This window comes from Thrips palmi, unplaced genomic scaffold (assembly GCF_012932325.1).
Source record: "Thrips palmi isolate BJ-2018 unplaced genomic scaffold, TpBJ-2018v1 HiC_scaffold_17, whole genome shotgun sequence".
Lineage (NCBI taxonomy): Eukaryota > Metazoa > Arthropoda > Insecta > Thysanoptera > Thripidae > Thrips > Thrips palmi.
Window position 1 is genome coordinate 11597968 of NW_023144626.1, and position 22374 is coordinate 11620341.

The 22374-nt window shown below is 43.7% G+C and overlaps 1 protein-coding gene across 1 annotated transcript; it reads left to right on the forward strand.

Moving 5' to 3' along the window:
* The first annotated feature begins 5281 nt into the window (after positions 1 to 5281).
* Positions 5282 to 22306, forward strand: LOC117643464. Its single transcript, XM_034382385.1, has 8 exons — positions 5282 to 5331; positions 7101 to 7262; positions 7437 to 7661; positions 9651 to 9758; positions 10563 to 10775; positions 20487 to 20696; positions 21212 to 21262; positions 21890 to 22306. The coding sequence occupies exons 2-8, from the start codon at positions 7152 to 7154 to the stop codon at positions 22055 to 22057; spliced, it is 1086 nt and encodes a 361-aa protein (XP_034238276.1). The 5' UTR covers positions 5282 to 5331; positions 7101 to 7151; the 3' UTR covers positions 22058 to 22306.
* The last annotated feature ends 68 nt before the right edge of the window (positions 22307 to 22374 follow it).

The following is a 22374-nucleotide window of genomic DNA, read 5'->3' on the forward strand; positions in this document are numbered from 1 at the left end:
AAATTAGACTTCTCCTGTACCTGCATAGCTGCATTTGCTTGTCTCCATTTACTTACGGAAACATAAGCTCGGCACTCGTTGAGAATAACTCGCCTAGCCCTGCTAAGGTCCTGGAAAGCACGACCGTGGGACGCCATCAGCAGAATGAATGAAGGCCGTCGTGACGTTCAGACTGGTCAACAATACAGCCTGCCTCAGCCACGGCCTTAGCTGCAGCTGGCCTCTCGCAGAGTCGATGGCTCGAGGCGTATCGACGCAACACACACCCAGCGCAAACCAAAAGGCGCCGCGGCGGATTGGAGCGCCTGCTGGGTAGTGGGTAGGCAAGCCCGGCAACGCGCGTGTGTTGCGGGCCTGGTGTGGCATACCTGCCAGGCTCTCCGCGCGTGCACGTTGCGGCTAGTTCCACTTCTTCTTCTCCTCAAGCAACTGTAGGTCACACTGTAAATACAATGCCTACAAGCCAGTCACACATGGGCATCAGAAATAGCCCATAAATATGACAACTCCAGACAGGCCCACTATGGCCCCCGGCATGGCAGGCCACCGTCTCCACACAGGTGCGTTGCGGGCTGGTGGCCTACCCCATAGGCGCTGAAGGGTGAAATCTCCTTGTTTTTTTAAATCGTGGTTGAGCCTTATGAGATGCAATCGGTTTGCGTGACAAATGACAAATGATTTTGCAATTCGGACAACCAAGTCAGGCGAAATTGGTCTGAACTTCTAAAAATACTTTAAGTAGCGTCTTGAGTGCCTTTTAAATGTGCTCAGGTCTGACAGCGGACGTATACTTTACATGCATGCTTGCATATCCATCTCAAATGTATTTAAAAGTGCAGTTTGAACTGCGTTCGGACTTGTTCATCAAAACAACAGTCGAATGCAGACAGCAGACTGCAGTTAAAAGACAGTTGCACCACATGTCAGTGCACAGTTCGGAACACAGTTACTCTTGCAAAATTGACTGTAGATAAAAAGCAGATATTTTGCAGATTGAGCATCTGTCAGAGCATAAAATAGGAATACAGCTAATCATACAAAATAATTTACACATCAACGACAGACTTTTTACAGATTTCAACTACAGACATTGACTGCAGATAGGCCACTGCAGTTGAAACTGCAGTTCGAGGGGGTAATCACTCGCTTTTTTCGTGTACAGAGAATATGAATATGTGTGAATATCCGTGAATACCAAGAATATTTTTGAATACACATATTCGTCTGAATACTAGTGAATATGAGGTAATACTGGTGAATATGTGTGAATATCATGAATATCTAATGAATATCATGAAATTTAAACCTAAAACGCGTACAATATAATGAGAAGAAATTTCTGGGACCCCCCGTCTTTACGAGAAAGAAAGTTTTCGACTAATAAAACCGGTTTTAAATACATTTTTAATCCATAATGGGATCAATCAAGGGCCCTAAAGAAGCGCTCTAACTGCCAAAAAATATTGGCGATGGCTACCCAAGACTCCATTAAACTTCAAAAACTTCCCCCAAAAATTGACAAAATGTGACCTATATTGTTCCAGCTGAATCACAGTGCATTGAAATAATTTCTACGTGTCTGCTCTGACATTATGGGGCAATTTCAGAGGTAAAGGTAACTTTGACACCACACAGTCTCGTTGTTCATCTTTGATTTGAACGTCGGCCTATATTGCCAGGAATGCCTAGGTGTGTACTCAAATAAGTTCAAGCTCCTGAGAGTGTCAGTGTACTCGTGTGTACACGCCGAAGGGTACTGAGTACTGTTGTGATGGTACCCGAACTGGGCATTTCCAGCAGCCTCAGCAGCGGAGTGGTGGAAGGGCTGATGGTGCCAAGGAAACGCACCACCAGTTCGGGCCAGCCCCCGTCATGGTCTCGACATAGCCAACCCGTGGCAGTACGAGACGCTTTAATTTAAATTGGGGAACATGGGGATTGGGACACTCAAACGCTCGTAGGTCATCCAAACTTTATGCAAAATATCCTAAATACTATTGAATACCTATGAATACAGGTGAATACTTCAAAATATTCCGAATATGTGTGAATATCACGAATATTTTTTGAATACCTGAATACGTATGAATATTTCGGAATATCATGAATATGAATATCCCGGCGTGTACAGAGAATACTTCGAGTGAATACCCCCTCGCTGCAGTTCAACTACTCTTTCTCCCACGCGGGCGCGCTCTCAGAGCGGTCCCGTGGTGTAACGGATAGCCCGCAAAGCCGACGAGCGAGGATACGATGGTTCGAATACCAAGATATTCGGAGTTTCCGAGTAAAGAGCAAGGCCGATAAGTAACGCGCAAGTTCTATCAAAGACTTCTCTCGCAATGGAGTGAAGGTTCAACGTTACAATTTTGTGTTTTTGTCTGAATTTTCTTCAGACTGGCCGTGTCTAATAATTCAGACCACCTAAATCTTAATTTTCAGACCACCCAATTCTAAACGTTGAGACCACCCTATTCTTAATTTTCAGACCGCCGAAATGGTCTGAAATTTCAGAACCCCTTACTGTTAATTAACTTCAGTCAAATTTTGTCTGAAATTTCAGAATATTTTTTTTACAGTGATGTTATATAGAGTTTAAGTCTGTTCATACACATTACCGTTTAACGATGTACTGACTACATTATTCTGTTGTCAATAAAGCAATGTTCTATGAAGCGACTTGATTCATGACCTCTTTCAAATGGTCCAACTATCGTCACGCTGATATATGTCATGATTTGTTGTTTCAATACTTGATAATAAATATCGTTTCATAGTTAACAATTTACATATTTTCCTGGCTCATTCCACTGCATCTGCTTAGAGGGAGTGTCAATGACCGGCAAAGAAGCGATTTGTCGAGTTTCAGCACCCAGACACACCTCTTACCCCCAAAAGGCGTAGATTTTAACGGGTGAAGCACGTAAAAAAAGAATTTGTTGTGACAACGGAAATGAATGTTGATTTTGGGATAGCTATTAAAAGTTGTTGGGCGTACCATCAATTTGTTGTCAGAACGATCATTTCGTTCTGACAACGAACTTTATCGTCAGGAGTGCTAAACATAAGAAAAATGAATGTTTGTACTCCTAACGAATTATTTGCCGTGAGAGCAAAGTGTTCGTTCCCACAACAAATTGATAGTACGCCTAACAACTTTTTTTTTTGCTATCCCAAAATCAATATACATTTTCGTTGTCACAACAAATTCTTTTTTTCCGTGCACGCCAAATGAGGGCGTGACTCACGTTCCACGCCGTTTTTCGGCGCGAATTTTGTGTCACGCCAATTTTTGTCGTGACTTTTTGTCACGCCATAATTTGGCCATTTGTCCAACCATTACGTTTTCAGTGTTACGACACGGTATTTCCAGGTACGGTTAACACCGCACTTCCAAATTTAACGGCGAAAACTGTACCACTTTCTCACAGTGATGGAGGGGCGCTCAAATAGACATCTGCGGTGCAGCCACTTGAACATTTATTTTCTCCTTTTGCAATCGCAGTGACACCTCTTTTGACTCATTTGCGCCCCGAAAGGGCAGCGAGTACCTTCCTGCCGATGCAGTGGACGACGTCGGCGCCGATGACCGAGACGGGATAGGGCACGTGACCAAGTTGCCCATGTACGGGCCTAAGTTGACCCCGCCGACCTGTGACACCTGCACTGCTCTGGTGTGGCAGGTGCAGAACCCGGCCGAATATGGGGAACTTGCGGTAGGCGGTAGGCAATCTATGTCGCAGTTCAAATGCAACAAGTGTTTCATAGCGCTAATAAATAAGTAATAATAGGTAAAAATGTTAAAGCTCTTGAAATGAGTTCATTTACACTTGAAAACCAGTGATTACGAGGAAAGGTTTTGTACAAAACAGACAACTTTGTATGTCTAGAGAAGTGTTATGTAATACAATTGCACCGTAAATTGCACCGTTAATAAAACAACACTGCAAAGCCATTGGTAAATAAGCTTTGGTCGGAAATCTTCATAAACTTGCCAAATTTCGGCAAGGTGGGGTGTATCTCCGGGCCAAGCTCGCCAATTTTTGTCATTCAAAACGGCTTGCCAAAATTGTGGCAAGTAAACTTACCACCGGCTTTGCAGTGTAATACTCCTACGGAATTTGGTAAGTAATATGAAGAAAAATCTTTGGTACGTACTTTTCGGGTGTACTGCAGGAAGTTCAGCTTTCCTTGCAGTTTTCAAACTTCTTACATACGCCTCTATTAATGTTGGTATTTCTGCCAGAGATTCTATCAAAATTTAGTTGCTGGGGAGGATTTCTGCAGGGGGCGGCAACGGCCTAGGAAGCGCGTGAAGCCATGCGCGAGTGAGGTGCAGGGGTTACTTATTTTGCTTCGATTGAAAGATCTAGGCCGTTGATTGCAAAACGCTTTGCACAGATCAAAGGAGCACAAAATTTGGGGTGCATTAGGCCTAGGAGACTGCCCGATACTTCCAATTCAACCGAACACAAGGGCGGAATCATTTATCAACATGGCGCATTCGAGTTTTTTCCTAAATTTGATGATTTTTCGTGTTTTTTAGCTGTTTTCACTGCACCTTAATAGGGTACTTTCGTAGATCCCTGAACCGGAAGCACACAGACATTGGCGGAAGTAGATCCAAACTTGACATGGGAAACAGACGTTCGTCAAAGGTATCGGCCACACGTGAACATAAACAGTCGTTTGATACTTGTTTGCAGTGCATATGTGTTTCGCGAGCAATATTTGTACAGCTCGGCCATAGTTTTGGATCCGAAGAGAGGTTAGTTTCCGGCCAATTTGGCGTCTGCTGGTCTGCTTGCTTCCGGTTCAGGATTCTACGAAAGTACCCTATATCAGGTAAAGGGTAGTCTCGAAAAGAGCAATTAGCCTTATGCACCCTAAATTTCAAGCCCTTTCCATCGGTGCAAAGCGTTTTGAAAAAAAAAAACAGTCTAGTTTTCATAATCTCAAGCAAGTGCGCAACCTCTGCATTGACGACGCGAGCATCGCTTCACGCTCTTTCTAGGCCGTTGCCACCTCCTGATTTCTGGTTGACTCCTCCTGTCAAACATTTGAGAAAACAAGTCTTCTCCAAATGGTTATAGAAGTCTTGTTTCAGTGCACTGTTTCAGCGTGCCGTGACAGACAAGTTTCCGTTCTTTCTAGAGAAACTGGAGCGAACTTTACCAACTTGCAGCGGCCGGCGACCAATCACAGCTACGGCTCTGCATGCATAAAACATACGACCTGGCCAGCAGTTGGAATGGCTTCAGACGGCCGTTTGCTCATTGGGGTGGCCCAGTGTTTCTTCCTCCCTTGTCGGGGCCTCCACCAGTAAATGAGGTCGAGGCCGCGCACTAATCTGGAATGTAGAATGTGTGCACTGCTTTACACTCTGTTAAAACCTTGCGAAGAATTTGTCTCGTACACACTCAATGTCTAGGTAAAATTTTGTTCGTGCAACCCGCACCATTTTGTGCATACGTGGAATATACAGAATATCATGCGTAAAAATGCATGAATTTATGCAAATTCACGCACAATTTTATGCACGACGGTACGCAGGTTGCATCACCACGTACAAAATTGTACTTAAACATTTAGTGTGTACGCAAACAACCTGGTTCGCACTTTGAACAAAGTCGGTATCATCTTGCAATGCAGCCATATTCTTCGGAAAGTGGTGGATGTGCGCTAAATTAAGGCTTCGCACTGAAACACACCCATTTGTGTGCAGAAAACTTTCGAGAGCTAAGCGATGAGTTGCACCTTTTCGTTATATCTTCGTATAATTCCTTAAAAAGCTGCACTTAAGGGGGCACACCAGTGAAAATGTAGAGGTTTTGAAAAACGATCATTCTGAGAAAAGTAACCTACGTATTCGATTGATATTTTATTCGTGGCTCAAAATCATATCAAAGAAAAGAAAAATCAGTATGGGAGGGTGGGGTGGCGATGGCAAGACGGAGCGCCAGTGCACTTCATTTTTCTGCGACCTCGTCTCACTCCTGCCACGATTCCGCCTCTCTGGATTGAGCCTCGAGCACGGGATTTGAAAATTTCTCAACAGGACACATGTGGCTATGGTCTGAACCACGGGCATGCAAAAAGAATGATTTTGAATTTGTTTTTTCAAAAGGCAAAAATAGAAACAATTTTTTTAACCAAATTTTTTGCGCTTTCATGGCTGCAGCTCACGTCCTATTTATAGGATGGTCATTTCCGAGGTTCAGACCATAGACGCAAGTTTAACGAACATTTTGCCGCAAACCGCATTAATTTATCTCTATTTTTGCGCCCGTGAGAGTGGCACGAAGGTACAAAAAAGGTGTTTTGAGAAAAAGCCCTTTTAGTAGAAACATAGATTTGACGTGTTTTTTCGGATTATAAATGCGCCTTTTGAAGTATTTAAGTTCGTTTTGCGCCAAAATGACCCTCTTTTTAACTGCGTTTGGGTGTTTCAAGGGTTTTGTAATTAAACTTTAAGTGAAAAACCTGAACGTTCACAATTGGTCTAAAATATCCAAAAATAATAACCCTTTTAGCAACTTCAAAAATGTGCACAAGCCAAAGTAATTGGAATTTTGGGGTGGGGTTTGCGGCATTCGACTCGGGATGAATACCAGAAAAATAAGATAAAATAAAAAAGAAAGCAAAAATTTGACGATTTTCACTGGTGTGCCCCCTTAACACTGTGGAAAAAAGGTACGGAAAATTCTGTTAATTTTTTGCCTGGATTCTCCGTAGCCCACTTATCAATGTTCTCCGTAGGCTCTTACAGTATTCTCCGTAGGGCCGTACAGTATTCTCTGTAAGTCCACACAGTCTTCTCCGTAGGACCTGGAAGACTGTATAGTCCTACGGAGATTTCTGTAAGGTCTTACGGAGAATACTGTGCGGTCCTACGGAAAATGCTGTAAGAGCCTACAGAGAATATTGATAAGGGGGCTACGGAGGATTACCACAAGCTGTTTACAGAATTTTCCGTAGCTCTTTGCCACAGTGAAACTGGTGAAGTGCGTATATGGTGAAAACAGGGGGAGTAGGGGGTTGAACTTATCGTTGTCCGAGTGGGCGCACTAAAAAGAACAAGGTTGAAGCAAAATTTACAGAACGGAGGAGAGAATTCACGAAGACAAGCTCCAACTTATTCATTCGACTCCATGGATGGCATCGTGGATGCACTGCAACTTTGGCGAGAGTTGCTAATTCCCGTTCGGAAGCAACCGGGCAACAGACACAGCTACTACTGGCGATGGGTCGTCGGCTCGCGGGTGAGGAAATACGGCCAAGAACTATGGTGACGTGCTGCGGTGCGCAGGAAACCTATATTTGCCGCTGCGCAAAAACAATCACGCGCTGGACATGGAAGGGTTCACAGAAAAGTTCTACTGTAAGCATCGTGGTTCGTACTTAATATACAAAGAAAACGAACACATCGTTTCCAGCTGATGCTGACGCTGTGCAGCACCATGGGCGCGCTGATCCTCGGCGCCGCGCTGCACGCCGACACGGTGGATGAGATGTCCCGCGGCGTCCGCATGGAGTTCGCCTTCCTTCTCATCATCCCCACCACCACCTTCTTTATGTCGCGCCGCCAGCTGCTGGACAAAGAACTCAGCGAGCTGCAGCAAGTGGCCCAGCTGCTAGCGGCGCACTCGCACAACAACAAGGTTGGCGCTCGAGGGGCGAATCACTCGTGCTCTGCAAACTGAAGTGTGTACTCAGTATGGGTCTACAGATGCATACTTGGATGAGTAAGGTATTCATCTGTAGGTGTGTACTCAGCCAAGTATGCATCTCACTGCAGGAAATAACCACAACAGAAGTACACAAATTTCTGGCCAATTTTTTAAATCAGGAATTTAGTGTACTTTCCAAGTACAACAATTCATGTTCAAAGTACAATGGAACCGGCATGACGAGTGCTGTGCAGTCCAGGGCTCGTTGTGGTTTGTACAATTCGCGTTGTACTTTCTACAATCCCTGTTGTACTTTTATTGTACAGTTTTTGTTGTACTTTTGTTGTACTATCCACACTTTTTCTTGCAGCGCTGTAGATGTGTACTCAGCTGAGTATGCGTTTGTAGATGTGTAACTAGCCAAGTATGCATCTATGGATGTGTTATTAGCCAAATATGCATCTTTAGACGTGTACTTAGCCAAGTAGGCGTCTGAAGACGCATACTGAGTACACACTTCAGTTTGTCGAGTGTACTCCTGTGTACACACTTTCCTGTAATCAGTGTGCTCAAAGGTTCTAAAAAAGAAAAAACTCACTACTGTTTTGAGTAATTTCGTGTAGTTTGTCGTGTTAGACTCAAAGTTAGGCTTGAAAATTGTGGAATTTCCGAGTATTCGAAGGTGTATGCACTTGCACTCTTATGTACACCAGCGCGCACACTGACTCACCCCTCGGCTAGCAAGCACACTCTAAATGTTGTACAGTGAAGATTCTCCATATTACGGTGAAAATGTTCCATATTATGGTGGTGCAGCTGAGTTCGTAACATACCATTGAGAATTCACTGTACCTTATAGAGATTTTGACGAATTTCGTTGGTATTGTGGAGAAAATCTCCACCATACACTGGTAAAACTAAAGCGTAGTATTACCCTCTGTTTTCAAGCGTTATCAGGTTACGCTTGAAATCAAGCGTAACAGGCCCAACCGCCCAGATTCCCCCTATCTAAATGCGTGGTGGACTTTCCAGAGTATGCTTCATTTCAAGCGTAACTTAATGCTTGACTCAAGCATAGAGTTACGCTTTAGTTTTACCAGTGTATTATGTTGGTGCAGCCTTTCACCGTAAGACAGGAGGCAATAGGATGGGACCATACGCAGGCTCACAGAAACGCCGGAAGCAAGGGTTCAGTGGCAGTTTTCCACAACTAATAGGCCTAGTCCACGGTGCCGACCCTGGCCCACCTACCGGGCTCAACGCCTCGGCCGGAACTTTTGGCGCAAACTCAGTTCTGTTGCTCCCTAATCGTTACGGGCTTACGTTGCGACGACTGTATCAATTGATACGAGATCCTGAGGTGCCTCAATCAAATGTGACCTTTTCGATGAACGATCAAGCAGGGATCCTTAACTTAACATTTAACTATCACTGCTGTCATAACGTAACATAAGACAATGTTCGCTATAGGTTAAGGGTACAGACATATTAAAGTACTTGCAAAAGTATATCCACACAAATTGGAGACATTAAAAAATAACTTACCCTTTTGAAAAGATGTTAGAAGTTAAGGGTAATAACTTTAACTCTTATAACGTTATGATGCCCTTATGAGATAAGTTAAGGATCCACTGTAAAAAATTCCGTACTTTTGTACGGAAATGGTACAGAAAAATATAGTGCGGAGGTACGGAGAAAAGTACGGAACCGTCCGTACTTGCTCCATATGAACCCATGTAAATGGTACGGAAAAAAAGTACGGAACGTTCCGTAGTTGGCAAGTACGGACGGTCCAGGCAAATTATTGACCAGACATGTACCGTACTTTTTCCGTACTTTTTTCTCACAGTGTCCCTGCGATCAAGCCTACGGAAGTACCTCACGTTGCTCTGGAAGGCCGTGGATTTGGTTACATTTTTCAAACAGCACGAGCAAACTGCCCGGCGGCGTACATAATTTTATTTTTGTTCTGCATCGCAGGAATCACTGAAGAAAGCTTGCAGCTGGACGGAGTATCTGTTACGGTACTCGAAGGTGTACGCCATGGCAGACACGTTCACGTTGATCATCCCTCTAATCATGTCACAGGTGTGTTTCATGATTGTGTGAGTGCGTGGTTGGTGCCAGCTTTGCGCTGAAACTGCACTAGAAACCTAAACCGACCCCGACCCTCCTTAGAGAAGCATCGAAATCATGTGTGCCGCCACTGCAAAGCCAGTGGTAAGTTTGCCTGCCACAAATTTGGCAAGCCGTTTTGAATGCCAATATTTGGCAAGCTTTGGTCGGCACTCTTCATAAGCTTGGCAAATTTTGGCAAGGTGGGGTGGGCCAAGCCTGTCCAATTTTGGCAAGGTGGGGTGGGCCAAGCTTGCCAAATTTTGGCAAGCGAGGGAGTATTTCCGGGCCAAGCTTGCCAATTTTTGGCATTCAAAACGGCTTGCCAAATTCGTGGCAAGTAAACTTACTACTGGCATTGCACTGCGCGCGAGCAACATCATTACCTTACCGAGAAGGTTAGGGTTATCTAACATGTCGTTTTTGTCAGCAACCCGCCTCATATCTCTTGTTCACACTTTTTGTCGCTTTGCTCTGACAAGCGTCTGGCAAGTTCAAAAACTACACGTTTAGGTCACCAGTTGCAGAGAGTAATTGGCATCTTTTGCGCGCAGCCAAAACATTTAGGGCCTTTCTCGCACGACAAAACGAAATAAATAACGACTCTTCTCGTAGGAAGTGCAAGTGCCCCCCCCCCCACACACATGAGTATATTTGGTCATGCATGCATTTCTTCGTCTTTGCAAGTATTCCTTTTTCAAGTGTGGGCCAAAGTGGGCAGTTTGGTTTGCAGTGTGATAGGGGGCACCAACATTGCGTGGTTGGTTTGGCTGGCAGGAGCGGATGGAGGTGCCCATGTGGCCGTGGCCTCCGGGCAAGGTGTGGGTGCTGATTGGCAGCCTGAGCCAGGTCTGCCTCGGCACACCCTTCGCGGTCCACTGTTTCCTGTCCATGTCCCTGTACACCAGCGTGATCATGATCATCGTCAGCCTCTACCAGGTGCTGGCCAGCACCACCCTGGCCGCGGACACTCCAGCCAAATGGAAGGAGGTAGGCGTCGAAGCGCGGTTTGATTCTTCCTCAGAGCTGAAGTGTGTACTTGGTATGCATCGGCAGGTGCATACTTGCCAGTGCCCACCTACATTAGGGGTAGTCGAAAACACCCCTCCAGGGATCCTTAACTTAACTTAACATTTAACTATCACTGCTGTCATAACGTAACATAAGACAATGTTCGCTATAGGGTTAGGGTACGGACTTATTAAAGTACTTGCAAAAGTATATCCACACAAATTCGAGACATAAAAAAATAACTTACCCTTTTGAAAAGATGTTAGAAGTTAAGGGTTATAACTTTAACTCTTATGATAACGTTATGATGCCCTTATGAGATAAGTTAAGGATCCCTGCACCCCTCCCCTCTTGTTTTAAATTGACACTTTGGCGAGAATAATTAAATTTTATATGAAACTGCGTTAACGCCATATAAACGTTCGCTAAGGGGGCAGTAGCACTTTGTGCACGCGACAACAGCACGACGGTTGGTTTGGCAAATTTTAAAAATTCGGGAGGGATGGTTTCAAAACGCAGGCGACTTTCGTTTGAGGAACATGGGCACTGAATCGTGAGGTTAAGCGACGGGGTCATGGAGTTAACTCGGTCGGGTTTAACAGAAGTCTTTTTCATTGATTGGTTTGAATTTCGCGCATACGCAATTTGAGGTTTTTGAATTTTTTCAAAATTATTTAACAGTTGCCTCAGTCCAACACATGGCTCTTAGAATTCTTAAACTTAAAATCCTGTTAAGGGCGCACAGTGGGCGGAATGACCGCTTTCGACAAGAAAAAGTCCGAGTTCCAAATATTTTTCTTACGTGTCCAAACACATTCTCCTGACTGAAAAATGCCTGCTGAATCTAAATCTGCCTTTTATTTCTCCATACGAGTCTTCGTTTTGCGTGTGCGCCACGTCAAAGTCTGTGGTCGTGCTTTGCACGTTTTTGGCCCGCCCTTCTATTCAAAAAATAGGGGGAGGGCCTATGCATTTGCCTTTGTGTCTGTGTGTTGTTGTTGTTGTTGTTGTTGGCGTCTGTGTACAAGGAAGGAGTTGAGCTAGAGTAACCAGATTTGGAGGGTACTTCAGGAGTACCGTCCAAACAAATAATCCGGTGGTGCAAATCCCGGCCGGGTCGCACAAGGGCTGCTGCAGGTGCATCATGGTTTACATGAGCGGGAGGGGGATTTCCGCCATTATTGGTGCTAGCAGGGCACATAGGGGTATTTTTGGAATCGGGGCGACGAGACAAGATGAATGGACCTGGTCCCGACCCCATCGGCCGCTTTTACAAGTTGGCCAGATCAGGATCTTCAAAAAAGGGGGTCGACCGACTAAAAAAATTTATTGCAGATTTCGACTGGTCTCAGCAAGACCTTTTCAACGAGGGGTCGGAAAGGGGGTCCAGGAGCCCGACTTCGTCTATTAGTCACATCAGGATCTTGAAAAAAGGGGGTCGACCGACTGAAAAATTTTACTTAAGTTTTGGATAGGTCTTGGCAAGACCTCTTCAACGAGGGGTCGGAAGGGAGGTCCAGGAGCCCGCCTTCATGAGTTATGGGAAAAAGTGCGACGGACTCGTTTTGCGCTCCTGCTGTGCCTCTATTGCAAGGAGTTGCAGTAGCATGGCAAATATGGGTATTTTCGGAATGAGGGCGAAGAGACAAATGAAATGGGCATATTCTAAGGACAGTTGGAGTAAAAAGTGTAAGGACTATTGCATATTGTGAATAGAAGGGTGGGCCTAAGTCACGATGGTACATCGATAGCTTTGCTTTACCCGCTCACGGTGTGTGTGATGCGAGCGGGCCGAAGGCCCGGGCCTTCGACTGTCCAAGTTGGGTCTGATGCGAGGGCCGAAGGCCCGAGAAAAGGCCGCCGGCAGGCCAAGCTGGGCCGGCCCCCTGTCGAACCGAGTTGCCGGCGCAGCGAAGCGGAGCTGGCAACTCGGTTCGACGGAAGGGCGGGCCCTAGCTTGTTTCACTATAACAACACCCATGTTAGCAGACGTTTTTCTCTTGCACCAAAGTAGTTACAAGCAAATCCAAGTATATCGTTCGAAAGGGCATGCCTTCGCGAATCTTAAACTGTTTTCGGAAACGCATTTGGTTGAGAAATGACAAAACTGCGTGTGTTTTAGCAAACTTTGTAAATAAACATAAAAAAAATATTTTCGTATTGGGCGTAGAAAAAAGCCTGAGGTTACCCGGCGCCCGCTCTGCGCGCATTTGATAGGTTTTAGTGTGCACTTCATGAGGAAAAAAAATTAGCTGCGCATAGCTGCGCAAACGGAAGTTCTTGGCCGATTTGTGTGAGCGCGCAGCGGCAAAATCGCGTTTCGTTCCGAGGGGTCGGCAACTCATATATTACTTCGTACGCGGTGGCTATATTACCCGTATATTACCATATATTACTTGCATATTACCACAATTTCGCCTCTATAATACCCCTATATTACTATATATTACTTTGTTTTACTTTATATTACACATATATTACCTATATTACTGGTAATATACGTATACTCCCTCGTACACGGCCAAGGGAAGTTGCCGACCCCTCGTTTCGTTCACTACAGATACCGCCCCACAGTGGGCGGAATGACCGCTTTCGACAAGAAAAATGTCGCGATAGCAGGGTTGCCAGCGACTCACTATTGTCACTATTTATCACTATTTCCAAAGTGCCCTCACTATTTCCACTATTCTGGAAATTTTGTCACTTTTGTCACTTTTTTGGAGCTCGCGGAGGGTATCATGTCCATTTTACTTCGTTATAAGCGTAAATTTGCCTTTGGTTCAAAACACTGTTCAAATCACCCGCCGCCGGTTTCGTGAAGTCTATCGAGGTATCGAACCGCGCGGCAGCGCTGTGTCGGAAGGCGGTGACTGTTGACGAGGGGTCCTATGCAAATGATCTTATCTGGGCGTTCGCCCCAAGAGAATCTTATCCTTAGGGCAGGTGTATTTCACTCTGTTCGATCGTTCTGGACGGACACGAGAGTAAGCGGAATACATTTCTACTTGCACTTTTAGTTGTTTAGATCTTTCATCTTAGGGTTTAAGTGAATTCTATCACAAATCATATTGATTTGCAGCCAAATCAAATGACAAATGAGTAAAATTTGTCTGCGTTTAAGATAATATTCTCTTGGGGGGAACGCCCAGATAAGATCTTTTGAATATGACCCGGCGTTGTGGTTGTGTCACGTCGCGCGGTCAGGCGAGTGAATTAGAAGGCGGCCGCCTTCTATTGCGGGCGAGATAGACCAGTCTATCTTATCAGATTTATTTGTATTTTTTGAGAATTTGGTTCAGCTTTATATTTTAAGTAGAGATGTATCCTAACACCGTTTTGTTTTTAAAGCTTTTGCTTTCATGCTTCTCTTTTTGTTCTTTCGAGTTTAAAAGTTCCCGTTAACTTTACAGAACCATTCCATTGCCCCTGTGTCACGCGCCTTTTTCCGGTTTTATGGTCCTTACACCCACATACCATGTATTTGAGCTCCAATTAAGTGCCAAAAGCGATAATTTTCTACAGATCATAGCAAAATTTAGTCTAAAAAGGTAACTTTATTGTCACTATTTAGCAAAAAGACGTCACTTTTTTGTCACTATTTTAAAAGGTGCTAAGTCACTTTTCTACTATTTTCAACAGTCCTGGGCGCTGGCAACCCTGCGCCAAAGGTACATGAAAATTCGTATCTGGGGGTTTTAGGGTCATCTAAACACGTTTCTGAAGTTGAAAAAACTATTGGACAGCAATTTGACATAGTTTACTAAATGACCTAAGTACAACTTTTGGGTAATTTACATGAAAAACTCCTTTTTCTTTTCAAAATTAATGTAGAACAAACAAAAACATTTTATTCTTCGGCGGAGGGAAGGAAAGTTGCCCTTCGCAGAAGAATAAAATGGTTTTGTTTGTTCTACGTTAATTTTCATGTAAATTACCCAAAAGTTGTACTTAGGTCATTTAGTAAACTATGTCAATTTGCTGTCCAATAGTTTTTTGGCTGAGCGATAGCGAAGCCCTTGCCGTGTTTGGGCGCGCTGAAAAGTGACTGGTCGTGCGTCTGTCTGTCTGTCCCTCTGTTCGTACACGCTCACGTTTCTCAGCGACTACAACAGGTATAGTTTCCATACTTCGCATTTAACGTCGTCTTACTTTCCCCCAACACGAGTTTGTTTCAAATCATTGTTTAGTATCGTTTGAAATATTCAAAACATCTTTTTGAATCAGTTTATTAGCATGCTTAGGTTGGCAGCAGTTACCTACCAATTTCTCATACCTACGGCCGCGGCTCTGAAATACGGGACACAAGCAAATCAGCAAGTAAAACAAAATAAAGAGCAGAACGGTTTGGAAATGAGATCGGCCTTAGTTTTTCAACATTCTAGAATGATTGAAACCCTTTTGGAGTATCAACAAAGCGAAATATGGAGAATGGAGGTGAGAATGATTTACGTGTATCGTTCCCCTCTCCCCCCTCCCCCGTCTGAGGGGAATCTCCTTCAGGTCAGTGCACTATGACTAAGCATTGTAGTAAAATGGATGTTTTTATTTTCACCTTTTGTTTTGTGTGCTTCATTTTCATAGTAGAGGAAATCAAGTAAGTGCATAAATAACATATGTTGAAAATAGCAGGCATACTTATTTTGGTAATTTGTCTTTTGTTTGACTCAAGTTATATTCTGTTGCAATGCTGCAAGCTGACCTAAGTGCAACAGCACTAACATTTATTTATTGATAGGATCAATATATAGTTGTATATATATAATCCTTTTAGAGTTTGAATATATAAATAGGGTCAATGAGACAACTCAGGTTTTGAGCGGTGAGTGACTTAACATGGGATTTCATGAGACGATTCCTTTAACTTCACCAAAGTTTGTATTCAATAACTGGTACTCAGTATTGGTTAAGGTTTAAGCTGACTCTCTTCACAATTTACTCTGAACTCAAGCCCAATGTTGCGAAAGATAAAATAGTTTAAGACATGAGTAAGATAAATTATGTTGGTGCATTACACCTTAAGTAGACTTGACATTGGAGTCTATGTGAGGATTCACTGGATTTGACAATAATTGGTCTCCGTCAACTGGTTCAGATCAGCCAACCCTAAACTGAGTCTCTTAATATTAACTGTGATAACATATTCCAATCAATATTGTCTAATTGACTGGTTTACAATGAAAGAATGACAAAATATTTCTTAAATATTACTTATGAAATTGTGAATTCATTAGTTTAGAAAAAAGAGATATCGAATAGTGACCCAAGCATACGAGTAGCCAATTAAGCGATTCAATGCTGGCAATTGAATATTACTCGACTGAAGGATTCGCACTGGTGTGGCATCAGGGAATTGGTGACGACAGAGGGTGCTTCATGAAGACAAATAGGAATATGTATACAGTAATTGAGTCTAGATGGTTGTCTGCAGATTTCAGTGTACTAGTCACAAAAGATACATTTACTACAATGCCAAACCTACACTCTCATCTAGAGCTATGCAATTTGGGGCGAAACTTTCCAAGTTGAGATTCCCAGCTTAAAATTCCACCTGGAAATTGGTCTGGATTTATTTCCATTGTGGAAAGTAGAATCCAGAGGGATCTGAAATCCAGCTGGTATTTGGAACGTTTTCCCATCTGGAATTTTATGAATTCCATTGTGGGTTCCCGATTTCCAGTATGGATTTACACATCTGTGGAAATGGAAATCACTCCAAAATACTGTACTCGTTTATTTGTAAAAAAGAGGCTTACTTTAACACTGCTAATCGCAGTGACTTTAGAATGGAGCGTGCCCCCTGTGGTCCCCCAATTTCTCAATATATGGATTCTTTTCGCGTATTCATACTGATTCAAGCAGGAATTAGTTGAGTATTTAGAGCAAGCTTATCAAGTAGAGAAGCTAAAGCCAGCTCGGCATGGTACAGACACCAAAGAGGTGCAGGTGCCACTGCCTCAAAAATTGATTGATGTGCCAGATGGTACTGGATTTGTCACATGTCCTCTGGAACTAGACTTCCTCGACTAAGGAAATTGGGAGCCTTGGTCACAAGCGAGAGATAACTTAGATTATAAAAATCTCAGCCTGTAATACTGATACATAGATCACTCACATAAGGATTCATAACTCTCATGGATACCGTTCAGAATTCACCTATTCGGAAGTATGAGGGCACTTTCTTTGAGCTAGGAGAGCCTTTTATCTACTTCAGGACAAAATAGCGACACTAGCGCCATCTAGCGGACAAAGCTTACAAAATCCAGTCTGGAAATGAAAAATCCATCCTGGATTTCTAGTAAAATCCATTGTGGAAATCTCGCAATGGAAATCAGACTTTCCACAGTGGAATACAATTTCCATTCTGGGTTACTCAAACCCTTATGGAAAAAAAATTTCCATCTGGAACCCTTATTTCCAGACAGCAGCCTGGTATGGAAATGACCCTTTCCAGCTGGAAAATATAAATCCCATATGGATATGAGCAATCCAGATGGAAACAAGGAAATCCAGAGGAAATTCCAGGTGGAATTTTAAGCTGGGTTTATGCGTTTCCCTGTGGTTTTCACAGCGCTGACTTCAATTTTGACTTCTAAAATGTCCCCAGACCCAAAACTTAACCGATTTTGGGTCAAATTTTTAAAATTGAATTGTACATTGATTCTTGCAGTTTTTTGAGTGCTGATTACGAAAACCACTTCCATTTTAACACCAGACCTATATTTTCATCCCATATTAGGTCATTTTGGACCAAAATTCTCAAGTTGAGTTTTATATTGTTTCCTGGAGTTTTTGGTGCGCTGAACTCGAAAATGACTTCCAAATTTTTCCCAGTCTCACACGTTACCAAATTTTGACCAATTTTGGTCCAAAATTTTTAAATTGAGTTTGACATTGATTCCAGCAGTTTTTGGGGTGCTGATATCGAAAATCACTTCCATTTTGACTCCAGACTTATATTTTATCCAAAATGAGGTCATTTTGGACCAAAATTTTCAAATCGAGTTTTATATTGTTTCCTGGAGTTTTTGGTGTCCTGAACTCAAAAATGACTTCCAAATTTTTCCCAGACTCACGCTTTACCAAATTTTGACCAATTTTGGTCCAAAATTTATAAATTGAGTTTGACGTTGATTCCAGCAGTTTTTGGGGTGTTGATATCGAAAATCACTTCCATTTTGACTCCAGACTTATATTTTTATCCAAAATGAGGTCATTTTGGACCAAAATTTTCAAATCGAGTTTTATATTGTTTCCTGGAGTTTTTGGTGTGCTGAACTCAAAAATGACTTCCAAATTTTTCCCAGACTCACGCTTTACCAAATTTTGACCAATTTTGGTCCAAAATTTATAAATTGAGTTTGACGTTGATTCTAACAGATCTTTGTGTGCTTATAACGAAAATCACTTCCATTTATACCCCAGACTTACTTTTCACTTAATTTGAGCCCATGAGTTGCACATTTTGTCTACTCAAGCAAAGTCCAAAGTGCATCAACTATGTCAATTCGCATCGCTCAGCCACACTACGCGCCCAGACTAAACGGCGCGTACCCCTAGTTTTAACTTCAGAAACGTGTTTAGATGACCCTAAAACCCTCAGATACGAATTTTCATACTCACATCGCAACATTTTGACTTTTTCTTGTCGAAAGTGGTCATTTCGCCCACTGTGGGGCGTAGGAGCGGGTGGCTACTCTGAGAATGGTAGCATCCGAGAGCGTTTTCGGGTGCATCCGCAGTCGTCTGACGCCGGGCCCCCGATGCCCCGTAGACCTGGTTCGCAGACAATGCACCCTCGGCCGGCTGTTTATGGCCGGCCTGCCGGAGTGCGGGTGAATGACACCCCGGCATGGGGCTCGGCCTGGGCCGCACGGAGCAGATCGCCAGCTTTTCGTGAGCTCGGGGCCGGTCTTCAACTCCAAGTCCAAGTTTCAGGTCAAAATCAAAAGTTTTGACCAAATTTGACAAAATATTTTTTGCGAAGTACAGATTATTTCTATGTAGCTAAAAAAGTTGTTTTCGTTGCTCTGTTAAAAGTGGCCGCAGAAACTTAATTTTTAGATGGATAGATCAAAAATTTATCCCGAGTACAATGATGAACATCCCATGACGACGCGTTAGAAAAATTTTAGCTTTCAGGTAGCGAAAGGATCGCCCCCCTTTTGTGTGGAGAGGCCTGCTTCACAATGGGCTGCGCCGGGGCAACGATGATGACAGGCTGATTTATTACCTCCAGGCCCAAAATACAAATTTTCAAACGAGCCTTTTCGCGTTTTCGGAACATGCGGCAATGGATTCGTCGTTGAAAGCTGGGTCTAATGGTGTTTGAATTTTTGTTCTACGATAATTTCTACCGAAATCGCGACGAAAATTGGCCAAAACTGGTCGGGGCCCGGTGCCGCCTGCCTTGCAGACGGATCCTCGACGGCTCCCCTATTGTCCGCCCGGCGCGTCAGCCCGGACCCCGGCTACCTGCCCTGAGCTCCGCTGCGACAGAAACAACACATCGGCCGAAGCAGCCTGTCTCTCTCTACCGGTGCAGGACCTTCAAATCTGAGTGATTTTCTAGACCACACGACGCGAGTACCACACCTCCTAGAGAAATGGAAAAAACTTGCCCGTGAAGAGAAAGGCATGGCCTAGGGGATGTGATGGTCCATTTTTTCGCCCTTTCATTAGATTCCGCTCCGGAGCTTCCTGAAAATCACTCATTTTCAAGGCGTTCCAGTTACGTTCCAAGACGTTAGAGCGCAAATTGGAGTAGACCATCCCCTGCATACAGTCCCTGCCAACAAGTGTGCAAAGTTTCAAGACGCTGCGACCCTTGATTTCCCCGTCGTGTGGTCTGAAAAATGTCAAAAACCGCCAAAATTTCGAACTTTGGGGCGTCGCGACGCCGAAACTATGCGTCGCCGGGCAAAACGGTTTGACATGGTGCCTTACCACATCGATCACTATCAATTGGCGAAAAAAAAAAATTGCGCCCCTACGGCTTTAATTTCATTTTAAGTTCATTTGAAACAATTCCCTACTTTTGAAGTGTTTACTGGTAAAACTTCAGTGTTACTCTGTGCTTGAGTCAAGCACACTGAAAATCTATGTGTGTACTTCAGTACACACTTAAGTGCTCTATGTGTGTACTCAGTACACACTTTAATGCCCTATGGAAGTACTCAGTACACACTTAAATTTTCAGTACAGTCAGTTACGCTTTAAGACGTTGCGCTTGAAATGAGGCATATACTTGAAATTCCCACCTGCACGTTTAGTTAGGGGGAATCTTGGCAGATAAGCCAGTTAGGGTCAGGGCGGGGAAGAACTGGACAGGGGAAGAACTGGACACCCCATATTTAACTTCAAATACCGGAGGCACAGGAATAACAACTATCAAAAGTTGTTCCGTGGCATCAGCGGTTCATTACATGAAAGTTGTCAGGCCAGTACATACGGCATTTGAAGTAAAATGTGGGGTGTCCAGTTCTTCCCCTGTCCAGTTTTTCCCCGCCCTGACCCTAAGCTTCATTTCAAGCTTTAACTGATTACGCTCGAAATCAGAGGGCTTATACTCCGCCTTATAGTTTCAACAGTGTTCCGTTTTTCCCGGCTCAGACACTAGCGTGCGCATCTCTGACAGAGAGGGTCCCTAAACTAGCCTGTTTGCTTGCTTAACTTTTGGGAGCATCCTCACAGGTCGCGATGCTCGACTCGAAAATGTCGAAGGTGGGGATGGCAGTGCGCGACTCCCTGTCCCTCCTCTCTACTTTTTCCTTGATACTGCTCCTCACGCCGCTGGGTTCCTCACTGATGGCCCTCAAGGGAAAGTTCGATCTCTTCACCGCAGTCAGCATTCCCTACACCATGCTCTACGTGGCCATGTGCACCATGGGACACAACCTAAAGGTGAGTGCGGCGCAAACGCTACCATCGTTTGCCACAGGAAAAAAAAGCAGGGATCCTTAATTTATCTCATAAGGGCATCATAACGTTATCAGGGATCCTTAACTTATCTCACAAGGGCATCATAACGTTATCATAAGAGTTAAAGTTATTACCCTTAACTTCTAACATCCTTTCAAAAGGGTAAGTTATTTTTTTATGTCTCGAATTTGTGTGGATATACTTTTGCAAGTACTTTAATAAGTCCGTACCCTTAACCTATAGCGAACATTGTCTTATGTTACGTTATGACAGCAGTGTTAGTTAAATGTTAAGTTGAGTTAAGGATCCCTGTAAAAAAGAACGCCGCGAATCCTTGAGAGTGTTTGAATTTAAGTGGAAGTATGAAGCAGTAGATCCAGAACCGTTGGACATAACCTTTTCTGGACAAAACTGATTTTGTTCCATTTGACTTATGTGTTCCATACACTTTTTGATATCATGAAAATATTTCTTGTCTAATTTGTTCTTTTGGCCAGGACGCGAGCGATAGAGTGGCCGCATCGGCGTACAACGGGCAGTGGGTGGAAGTAAGATAAGATAACCTTATGTATACGGCAAAAACCGTTCATGGTAGCATGGAGAGGCGAATACCTCTATTGCCATGTTGAGTTAATTACGTTGCTCAAAATGAAGCGCTAGTCTGACTGGGTCACTTCCTTGTAACTGAAAGATAATTCGGACAACTAAACCCAATATATACACTTGCGTCTAATGTCCAAATCGCATCCTTGAAGTTTAAAAGTTGTGACCACAGGAGCGCTCGATCTTAATATTTGCACACTGTAAATCCGGAGGTGATTCCTTTAGAACGTTTTTTGGCGATAAAATAAAGTATCGCCCAAAAAAATGGGCTTACGGAAAAGTCTTGCCTTCAAAACGGCGGAACACGTAAGTATCGCCAAATTTTGGGGATACTTTGAGTAGTGCCACGATTTGGCAATAAACTTTGGACAAACCAAAGAAGTTCTTAGTTTATTGCCAGACTTGGGCGATACCCCGAAGTATCGCCAAAATTTTGGCGATACTTTTGTCAATTCACGTCCTTCCCAAGGGCAGTAAACAATTCACGCCCTTGAAGGGCGTGAACGACTGTTAATACCCTTACACATCGTGTTTATGCTGTTTTACAAGTGGATCTCTCCCTTTGCTTCCAGCTGCGTGACCAAGCTTCTCATACCTACGTGCTGACGATCATGTCGCGCCGCGCCCGACCGCATGCGGTGTTCGCGCGCTTCGGAATGGGTATGGTGGATTTGGTGACCTGTCTCGAGGTTCTGCGTTCTTGGTACTCCTTGCTTCAACTCGTGGCTAAAGTGTTTTAAAGCCGATTGATGGCTGAAAGCTTGTCTTGGCTGGCCTGAAAGTCTGTTGGAAAGGGGTTCGCTCGCATCGGCCCACCATCGTTAGTCAGATAATGTACGTAACTGACCTGGTAGTAAATGTATATGTTAGTAATTCAATTTAGCTTAAATGAGTTCTAAAGAGATGTATGCCTCAGCATGTGCATTTCACGTACTAGATTGCGATACGTGAAATCGATTCGTTGGGGTTGTTCACGTTTGAACGCTCTGCACGCCACTGAAGAACTTGAAAAGAACTTCTTGAATCGGTATGCAATTAAATAAACGACTGTTCAAAT

What these genes read in the sequence shown, in the direction of transcription:
- LOC117643464 (XM_034382385.1), top strand. Translation starts at nt 7,152, where the DNA reads ATGGATGGCATCGTGGATGCACTGCAACTTTGGCGAGAGTTGCTAATT. An exon ending in TCCCTCTAATCATGTCACAG is followed by an intron (nt 9,759 to 10,562) that starts GTGTGTTTCATG and finishes TTTGGCTGGCAG; the next exon opens with GAGCGGATGGAGGTGCCCAT. An exon ending in CTCCAGCCAAATGGAAGGAG is followed by an intron (nt 10,776 to 20,486) that starts GTAGGCGTCGAA and finishes GCATCCTCACAG; the next exon opens with GTCGCGATGCTCGACTCGAA.